Source organism: Cicer arietinum, chromosome 2 (assembly GCF_000331145.2).
Source record: "Cicer arietinum cultivar CDC Frontier isolate Library 1 chromosome 2, Cicar.CDCFrontier_v2.0, whole genome shotgun sequence".
Classification (NCBI taxonomy): Eukaryota; Viridiplantae; Streptophyta; class Magnoliopsida; order Fabales; family Fabaceae; genus Cicer; species Cicer arietinum.
Window position 1 is genome coordinate 16,874,126 of NC_021161.2, and position 10,495 is coordinate 16,884,620.

Consider the following 10,495-nt stretch of genomic DNA (forward strand, 5'->3'; position numbering starts at 1 on the left):
TAGCTTTATCGATATTAGAGAGAAATGAGTCTCACTCTTTATGTGAATATGTCATAACTATGGTTAACCATGAAGGATTTTGGAGAGTGTCATTCGATCGTGCTTCAACCTCTATTACTTGTAGTTGTCGAAAGTTTGAGACATTTGGCATACTTTGTTCACATGCATTGAAAGTGTTTGAAGCAAATGATGTGAAAGTCATTCATGAGAAGTATATTTTAAGAAGGTGGACAAGAGAAGCTCGTTGTGGCATTGTGCACAATTTTAGGGGAAAAGAGGTTGAAGGAGATCCAAAGTTATCTCGAACACAAAAGTTTAGACAAGTTGTCTCTAAATTTATTAGAGTGGCGGCCGAGGCATCGCCTTGTGAAGAACACCTTAAGATTGTTGATAACTATGTAGATGTCATGTGTAAGAAAATAAAGGAATGTCGCTTACAAGTCATAGACAATGAAATTAATGAGAACCCGACATTTGTGAGTAATAATGTTATGCAACCAACGGGGTTCAAGATACGGCCTAACTTAAAGAGACACATGCATAAGCGTCCTAAGAGTTTTATTGAAAAGAAAAAAGCTCCGTCTAGAAGGAAAAAAGCTCAGGTATATAAGTTAATATATGGATCAATTTTTTAATTTTACATGCATTATGCTTGGTTTTAATTTAAAAAATAATTTTAGGATAAACTTGGAGAAAGTCACATGCTCGACGAAGTATCTTGTTCAGCACCTTTTTAAAATTTAGAATATATTATTTTGAATATATCATTTTATTAATATGTTTTTATTATTATGTAGGCACCCCTTGATGAGACAAACGTTCCAACATTATACTGATTGGGAGTGACTGATTGGGAGTGACTGATTAGGAGTAATACTTTTGATATATTAATGATGTTACTAGAGTTGTAAGTATTTAGTTCATAGTGATATGTTGCGTAAAAAATTAGAAGATGTACCACATATGTTCCATATCTATTTTGCTTTATATTGTGTATCTGCATAATTTTGCTTTAATATTCATAGAATATCATTGTTGCGTTATTGTGTTTTTGTGCAAATCTATTTTTCTTTATATGAATCATTTAATTAATTTGACAAGAAAAATGTAGTGAAACAAAGATACTCAATTCATTATATTTAAAAATATTTTACAATAGAACAAGCGGTGTTGAATTCAGTATCAAATATATCCTATCTCTACTTTACAAAATTCCTATAATCAATCTTGAATTCTAAGTATCAAATTCTTTTGAGCAGTGTTGATGTCTTATTGCTTGTGTTATCAACTCTTTGGATGGAGCCTTTTGTGGGCAGAATCTGCAATTGTGTATAAATTCAGAAACTCGGCAGCATGGTCCTCATGATCAATCTGCAGTTGTGTATAACCTGGTATTTCCAAGAATCTGCAGTTGTGTATAAATTCAGAATCTGCAGTTGTGTATAACCTGGTCTTTCCAAGAACCCTTCAAGAACAAAAGAATTGTTAAAATAAAAAAAAAAAAAAAGAAGAAATATTGTTTTAATCAGCTCCTTAAAGGTTATTAAAGTGTATGATATGATATCAATATATTTGTGTGTGAAAAGTATAGCAGAAATGTTTTTCTTTTTCAACTTCAGAACCATATCAGTAGATTTTGACTCAACAAACATTCTCATCAGTATATTATATGTCAACGTATTAGGCCTGCACTTAAGTTCCTTCATTTTAGCATACATCCGATGTGCACCATTCACATCATGCAACTCAGCTATGCATCCAAAAATTGAATTGAAAGTGCTTGCATTAGGATCGACCCCTTTATTTAATTGATGAATTATAGCTATCATACTGTCATACCAGTCGTAATATGATGAATTATTTAATTGCAATGGCAGAATTACATGTCGAAAGTCAACTAGAAATCAAACACACCTGACACCAACAATCCTACTACTCTATTGAATGCTGACCAAGTAGTCTAAATATCTTCTTATAATATATATATATATATATATATATATATGAAATGAAAACTATTTAATGAAAGTTACTAATACCTTTTACCAATAAGGAGGATATGGGCTAATCCTTCTTGCATCAACACCACAGCTAGATCAGCACTTGCACCAGGATCTGCAAAATAAAAATGGAAGTTTGTTCAGCATATTAGAAATTTAACATTATTTACACCAGCAATCCTTTTAAAAGCCGACCAAAAATGAGGATTATGACTTCCAATTTGCTTACTAATTGCTTATGGACTTGAACTTTGCTTTCTGATGTTTGTCTTATTCCATGTGGAATAAGTCACACCTAGTCTCTAGCAGGACCATCAAATATCAAACATAATTCAGCTAAAGTAACTAGTAAATAATATAAAACTAGAGGATGATAGACATTCAAGACGTTTTAGTGCATTCAAAGCACTTACAAATACAACATAATCGAGGAGAACATATGGAAACAACCAACCACCTCATTTCCATTCTCATGTTATATTTTCAGTATTATTAATAAGAACAATACAAAAAGGTAAAATAGAGAAACAGATGTTGGTTACTTACGATAGGATTCAAAATAGCTTTCAAAGATAAAATTATTTGTCTCAATATATGGAAGAAAAAAAAGTCTAAAGTGATTGTTGATAATATTAATGCAAGATAAATTACCTGTCATCTCATCATTCACTTTCATATAAGAGAAGCTACCTTTAGCATAAGAGAATCCTACTCCAACTGGAAAGGAGATAGTGAAATCCCCCAAATTTTCTGTGTTCACCGAAACCAAATCAATAGGTATTGATTCAGATGTGAAATTGGTATCTGGATCCGAAAAGCCACATACGGATTTCTGAATTTTTCGACACGGATTGGACGTTGCGAAGCCAAATTGGATCGATGCCATGGAAGCAGAGTGTTTAGAGCATGCGTTTTTCTTCTTCTTGAACTTCTGTTTAGGCCACGAGACAATAGCGGCGCGCGGCGGCGGTGGTCAGTGGACAGAGGTGTGGGGGAATGAAGATGCCATGGAAAGAAGGGTTCTAAGTGAACTTGAGGAAGAAAGAGTGGAAAAGGCTGATGCTTTTAGTTTAAAAATAATAAGGCCACGTGGCTCTTTCTGAAGCATCTGATTAATCTAATGGCACAAAATGAGTGAAAGGTAGGGTGCCTTTCCCGCCTCTAAGTCAGAGAATCCTTTTCCTTAAGATATGATAATACAATAATACTAAAATTTGAAAATACAAAAAAATTCCCTTTCCCTCCCTGCTTATCAAACTGAAACTCACAATTCATTCAATCTTTCACATAAATTATATTTTCTAAGTTATTCAACCTTCCACGTTATTTATTGTTTCAATTTTGTGGCTAACTTTTTAAATAAATTATTTTGGACAGTTAAATTTTCAGTAATTTTAAAAATATTTAAATTTAACTATAACTTGCAATCATATTCTTCTCCCTGCAAGATCTACATATCCTCATAGAAATTTAAAATTTAGGGTGAAAAGATAATGTTTCAATTGAAAGTAATTTTTTTTTTTAAATTCAGTAGTTACTTACAAAAATTTACACCTTTTTCTTTTGAAAGAAAAAACACCGACATATACAACTCAATTATATCATAATATATATTTTTATTTTTGTTTTCTTCCTTTTATCCTCTAAATTCATGTTATAATCATATACCTTAAATTATTTCCTTCATTTTCATGGTCAATTCATTTTTTTAGTAACATTTTATAAAATAAAAATATATATTCTATTTGACGAAAATACATAAATTTATTAAAAATAATCATAAAATACGAATATCTGAAAAATTATTAAAAAAGTTACTTCCAATTATTAAAATCTATCATCTATTATATATATTTAAAATAGACTCTGATGCCACAACAACTTATTTTTTTTTACAAACTTTTGATGAAATATATTCAACAATTTTTTTTACAGCAACTTCTCATGCTCGCAATTAAAATATCATAATAATAAAACAAATAAATTTAGACTACGCTACAATATAATTCAACATTAACATTTTTTTAAAATAAAAAATATTAAATAGTAAATCATATTTATAAATTTTTACATCTTATTTTTGGGTTTGTATTTTATATTTTATTTCGTCAAATAAATACAAATACCATTATATGTTGAAAAATAAATTAACAATCAAAGTACAATGAGTCAAACAATTATCCTATATAATAAGTTATCATACGAATTTTACAAAATATTTTAAAAATTAAATTAGATGAGTGTGATAAACATGATTTTCCCTCATTTTAATTTTCCTAATCATATTCAATTATTACAAATCAATAAAGTAATATTATAAGATAACTATATTGATAATATATAAAATATTATTTATAAAACTTATAAAATTAATTAATTAATATCCGCGCAGCGCGCGGACCATAATCTAGTTAAAATAAAATAAGGTTTATACTGTGGCGAGTGTGACATTTGTCAGTTGATGGAAGTGTCTAAAGCTAAACTAGTATTTTTATATTTTTCTTTATTTTATTATTTAATTTTTATATTTTTCATCCATTCAAACTTTTCTTTTTTAATACTCTCGTAAAATGAAAATTATTAGTTATTAATTATTAGAAGAGTTATAAATAAAACACACTTTTTCGTTTGAATAAACAAAATCAATGAGTGTTGCATAATCTTTTTATTTTTATTTTATTCATTTACTCTTTTAATTAATCTTAAATTTTATTTGATTTGATTTTCTTCTTTCTTTTTTCTTTCTCAATTTTAATATTCTCGCCAACTTTTGCAATTTAATTGTCTTTACGTTCTCAATTTTTTTTATAAGCCTCTATATTTTCAAAGTAGATAAATAAACTTTTTCTATCCCATGCTTCTAATCAGTGCATATACATAATGAAAACAATTTGAGTTTCAAGGAGAAGCGATATTATATATTGTTGTGCTAAGCTTCGGTATCCGCATCTGATGCTAATTTTATTTAATACTAATACTTGGAATTGAAGATATCTTCTTTTTATTTTATTTTTTATGTTAAAAGTTGTATTCCTAATTTTCTATTTTATGATGTGTTTGTATGTTTTTACTTCATCTATTGTATGTGTTTGTTTATTGCTATTTTAGTGTGCATTCATTATTTAATCTATCCTCCTTAATTTTCTATGTTGCTTGCTGATTGTTGTGGCTATTGTTGGTGGATTAGGAATGTACTTAAATTTTGTTTGGATATATGTACTTTACTTTTCACGTGAGCAAACATAAATTGTTAAACCATCTTTCTATGAACTTTTTCCTTCTTTATTTCTAACTTCTTTTTCCGTATCATGTAAGAATATGTTTGGGACATTGATCATCTTCTTTTTGTGTTGCATTTTTTTCGTCTTTCTTCTATTATTTATTTGTTTTTGGTAGCCATGCAAATATCATCATCAAAAACCAATACGGTTTATTCACTATATTCTTAAGAAGCCAATATAAGAAGTAAAATGTGTTTTATTTATACCGTACTACTTTCAAAAGTATTAAGTTGAATACTAGCCAATACACATTGATCTTTTTATGGATTAGTTGTAGAGCGATAAAGAATCTAATTTGAAGCTATAGAGAGTATAAGGTGATGTACCACAGAAAGAGGATGAAAAAAATTGTGCAACCATTTTTTTTTTCAGAATCATCATTTTACTTATGTTTAAGCATCTTGAGAATGAAAGTAAGTTTATTATTATCAAAACTTTTCTTGATTTTATTTTTGTCCACAATATCATCCTTTTTTATCATTCCAGTGAATTTGATGATTCTACCGGTATTTAAATGAGAAGACCACATATTCAAATTATCATCAATTGTCCTCCTTCCTTACATGTAATCGAATTATCCCAATTAACCCATGACATATAATGTACTAGGATTAATGAAGCGAGAATAACATTGTGAAGAAAAAAAGAACTAAAATCAAATAATTGAAGTGGCTATAACGAAATAAGAATCACTAAAGAAAGAGAAATTAAAAGAATAACAATGTCATTAATGAAAAGAAAGAGAAATTAAGAGTTAAAAGAAAAAGTGTTACATTTTAGTATTTTTAAAACATTGCTAATATACAGTTTTTATTTTTCAGATTTGTGTAAATTAACAATTTCTATAAAAAGATTCATCTGATTATCTCGTGCTGATGCCCGAGTACGAATACTAGTAAAAGTTTAATTACTAGTAAAAGTTTAAAAGCTACTGGTGGGATTCGAAAATGCAAAAGGACATACAAGGCAAAAAATCATTGCGATAGCTAATTTGGGTGAACTTTTTCCATTTCAATATACTTGATTGGATAAAAATATAAAAGCTATTTTTCTCTACAACAAAATGTATATTCAATTTTAAAAATCACTCTCACAGTACAAAGTGTGAAGACTACTAATTTATACCAACAAAAAAAATGCTACTAAAGAAAGAGAAATTAAGGGAATAACAATGTCATATACTTGTTGTTTATGCCTTCCAAGAATTATCACTAAGTGATTTTTTCCCACTCTAACTCTAAGGGGCGAAGTAGATATATATTCGGTTTTCTTGACTTTTAGATGTTTCTGTTTGAGGCTATTTGCTTAAACCTAGGACAAAGCCCATGACCCGACATTTGTTTAAACGCATCAAAAGCTTCGCCGTTACGAAAGTTCTGCACAAAACCAGATATAACAGAAGTCCATGACACACATCAGGCTCAACACCATCTTCAATTGTCAACCTGAAATTTTCAGAAACCATTGCTCGGTCACATCTCTGTGCAAACCCAGATATCAAAGCGTTCCAAGTCACCATATTTGGGTTCACACCCATCAATTTCATATTTTTCACTAGACACAATGCCTCATTCGGAAGTCCTTGTTGAGCATACCCAGAAACAACAGCATTTAACGCCACCAAATCCTTAATATCCATTCCATCAAACACCTTAGGTGCATCCTCAGCAGTTAACCCATGTACCGATGAGGGCAGTCCAACGGCGAACATTTGTTTGGAGAATTTTGTCGAACAGTTTTCGTGCAAGGGAGAGTTGGCTACAGCTTGCGTATAGAGCTATGAGATTGGATGCGGCAACGTTGAAACGCGCGTAGCCATTGATGGTTAAGTGCGCGTGAAGCTTCTTTCCTTGCTTAATGATCGATCACGAGCGTACGTTTCTATTTTTCGTCAATAATGTGTCGAGGACAATCTTCAAAATCACCATGTAATCGACCCCACTTCTTATGCACTAGATCTGCCCTACACTTTAATTTGGTGAAAAAAGTACAAGCACTCCTAATTATATTTATATAAATGAGTAAATCTGTTTATTGCATTAATTGTACACGTGGTCTCTATAATTTGGTTCATTTTCAATTGTTCTATTTCTTCAAAATTTTGGAATCATATATTCTTGATAGTAAAACAAAATCAACTTTGGTTTTTTGTACTTTTCTTAGTTTTTTTTAAGTAGATTTCACATGTTTTAAAAAAGAAAATTATTAATTATTGTAAGAAAAAAATTATTAATATTTTAGTATTGTTAATCTTTTTGTTGGTTGAGGTTTATTAATATTTGAAGCATGACATATAAAATGAATATATTTAGAGGTATACGTATACTTTGCAATTTCTTCCAAATTTAGCTTAAAAGATTATTGGTAGAATTACTTGTTATATTGTGTTAGATAATGTTATTATATATTAGTAGTAAGGGTATTTTAGTCATTTCTATTCTTTTATATATATACTCATTGTAACCATATTAACTCAAGTTTGGTTCATTCAATGTTATGAAACCTTAGAGTGATTGTCTCTCTTCTTCCTCTTTTCATTGTTAACATGGTATCAAAGAGCTTTGGTTGATTTTGGGATCTACTATAAAGAAGAGAGAGACTATTTTGATTGGAAAGACAACCACCGAAAGAGAAAAGAGAAGAGTAACCCTATTCCCGATTTTGTTAAATCAGTCTCACAAAAACATTGATTGCGCATTGATTAACCGTTGGATCAGACTGATTTTTGGACAGCAGGTTCGCAACATTCAGGTCTTCGTCTTCAACGGTCGGATCGACGAAATGACGTCTGGAGGGGGAGAAATCGTGCTCGCACAACACCAGATTATTCCTAATTTATTTTGTCTCAGTGATTGTGTTTGTCGTATTTTCCTGTCATTATTTATTATGGCTGGTGCTAAGGATGATTCTCTTCAAGCACATTGAAAAGCACATTGTCCGAAATTGGGGAGAGCACATAAGAAGAATTTTAGGGGGACATCGTCCAATGTTGTTGCTTCTGCTCCTCATACCATTGACTCTAGTTCTAGTTCTGTATACTCATCTGAGACTGCTTTCCAAATATCTGATATTGCAGAACAACTTCAAAAACTTCTTGTCACTCAATCACATGCCATGTCTGCCACCTCTTCTAAAGGTTTGAATTCCTCTGGTATGTCAGGTATATCTCCTTCCATATGGATTCTTGATTCAGGAACATTTCATCATATAACATACGATGATAAATCTTGTGTCTGTGAAACCTGTCTCGTCTGTGTCGGTTATGACTGCTGATGACACTCATATGCCACTAGCAGGCGTTGGTTCTGTCTTCACACCTAACATGTTTATTATATTCTTAATCTTACTTTGAGTTTTGCTTCTGTTAGTCAAATATGTGATCTCGGTTATTCAGTGATGTTTTCTTCCACTTCTTGTTGTGTGCAGGATCCACATTCCGGGAGGCTGATTGGGACATGTCATAGACAGGGGGGAATTTATGTTTTGGATGACCTGCAACTCCCAAATAATGCAGCCTCAACAACTAATGTTGACTTATTATCTTGTTTTTGCTTGAATTCCTTAGCTTTTAGTTTTTATTTATGGCATTCTCGCCTTGGACATGTTTCTGCTTCTAGATTAAAATATTTGGCTTCTACTGGAGCCTTAGGAAAGTTACAAATCTATGATATCTCAGATTATTGTGGTTGTAAACTTGCTAAACTTCTAGCTTTACCGTTTAGTAAAAGTGTTTCCGTTTCATATGCGCCCTTTGATTTAGTTCACTCTGATGTTTGGGGTCCATCACCGGTTCTCACCAAAGATGGATCTAGATATTATGTTTCGTTTATTGATGATTACACTCATTATTGTTGGGTTTATCTTATGAAAAATCGGTCTGAAATTTTTGACATTTATCATATGGTTCGTGCAATGGTCAAAACTCAACATAATTCTGTTATAAAGTGTTTTCGTTATGATTTAAGTGGTGAATATATCTCGAATAAATTTTCTGAATTACTTGCTTATGATGGCACCCTCCACCAAACATCTTGTACTGATACTCCTCAGCAAAATGAAATTGCTGAAAGGAAACACCGTCATATTATAGAGACTGCTCGTTCCCTTTTGTTGTCCGTTTCAGTTCCTAGTGGGTTTTGGTGAAAAACAGTTCTTACTGTTGTTCATGCTATTAATAGAATTTCATCCTTTATCATATCAGGTTTGTCTCCCTTTGAAAAATTGTATGCTTCTACCCTTGATTACTATTCTTTGAAAGTTTTTGGTTCTACTTGTTTTGTTTTTCTCCCTCAAGTAGAGCGCAATAAGTTGTCTTCTCTTTTGTTGTCCGCTTCAGTTCCTAGTGAGTTTTGGGGAGAAGCAGTTCTTACTGCTGTTCATGCTATTAATAGAATTCCATCCTCTATCATATCAGGTTTGTCTCCCTTTGAAAAATTATATGCTTCTACCCCTGATTACTATTCTTTGAAAGTTTTTGGTTCTACTTGTTTTGTTCTTCGCCCTCAAGTAGAGCGCAGTAAGTTGTCTTCTCGTTCAGCCATGTGTGTTTTTCTTGGTTATGGGGATGGTCAAAAGGGTTATCGTTGTTATGATCCTCATGCAAGAAAACTTTATGTATCTCGTAATGTTGTTTTTCTTGAGCACATCCCTTTTTGCTCTATTTCCTCTGATTCTCAGATTACTAAGAGTTCTGAACTAACCCATATTGATCCGTTTGGTCCTAATGATTAGGCTTCTAGTGATTGTAATCTTGAGAATTGCAGGACAAATACTAATACTCCACATGATGACATCCCTCTTGTCCCCCCGACTGTCCAACCACCCCTTGCGATTGTTGATCCTCCTCGTTACTCCTCTCGTCAACGTAAGTCTACTCAGTTACCTGATTTTGTCTCTTCCACTTACTCAACTTCGTTTGTTTCTTTCTTAACCTCTATTCACAGTTTGTCTGAGCCCTATTCCTATAAAGAGGTTGTTCTTGATCCTTTTTGGCAGCAAGCTATGGTAGAAGAACTATCTGCATTGCACAAACTTGGAAATTAGTAAATCTTCCTCCTGGAAAACGTGCTATTGGGTCTCGTTGGGTATACAAGATCAAAACTAAGTCTGATGGGTCAATTGAGCGCTACAAAGCACGTCTTGTTGCTAAGGGTTTCTCTCAACAATATGGTATGGATTATGAAGAAACTTTTGCTCCTGTAGCCAAGATGACCA

At 31.8% G+C, this 10,495-nt stretch overlaps 1 protein-coding gene and 2 long non-coding RNA genes across 3 annotated transcripts; 2 read left to right on the forward strand and 1 right to left on the reverse strand.

Moving 5' to 3' along the window:
- Positions 1-59: 59 nt before the first annotated feature.
- Positions 60-836, forward strand: LOC140919371 (protein FAR1-RELATED SEQUENCE 1-like). Its single transcript, XM_073365379.1, has 2 exons — positions 60-602; positions 798-836. The coding sequence occupies exons 1-2, from the start codon at positions 60-62 to the stop codon at positions 834-836; spliced, it is 582 nt and encodes a 193-aa protein (XP_073221480.1).
- A 282-nt stretch (positions 837-1,118) lies between these two features.
- Positions 1,119-2,454, reverse strand: LOC113785525 (uncharacterized). Its single transcript, XR_003471655.2, has 3 exons — positions 2,040-2,454; positions 1,448-1,465; positions 1,119-1,388 (listed from the first exon to the last, which is right to left on the reverse strand). It is a non-coding gene; the product is annotated as an uncharacterized lncRNA (long non-coding RNA).
- A 3,689-nt stretch (positions 2,455-6,143) lies between these two features.
- LOC140919275 (uncharacterized) lies at positions 6,144-9,022 on the forward strand. Its single transcript, XR_012161890.1, has 2 exons — positions 6,144-8,441; positions 8,708-9,022. It is a non-coding gene; the product is annotated as an uncharacterized lncRNA (long non-coding RNA).
- Positions 9,023-10,495: the final 1,473 nt, after the last annotated feature.

What these genes read in the sequence shown, in the direction of transcription:
- LOC140919371 (XM_073365379.1), top strand. Translation starts at nt 60, where the DNA reads ATGGTTAACCATGAAGGATTTTGGAGAGTGTCATTCGATCGTGCTTCA. An exon ending in CTAGAAGGAAAAAAGCTCAG is followed by an intron (nt 603 to 797) that starts GTATATAAGTTA and finishes ATTATTATGTAG; the next exon opens with GCACCCCTTGATGAGACAAA.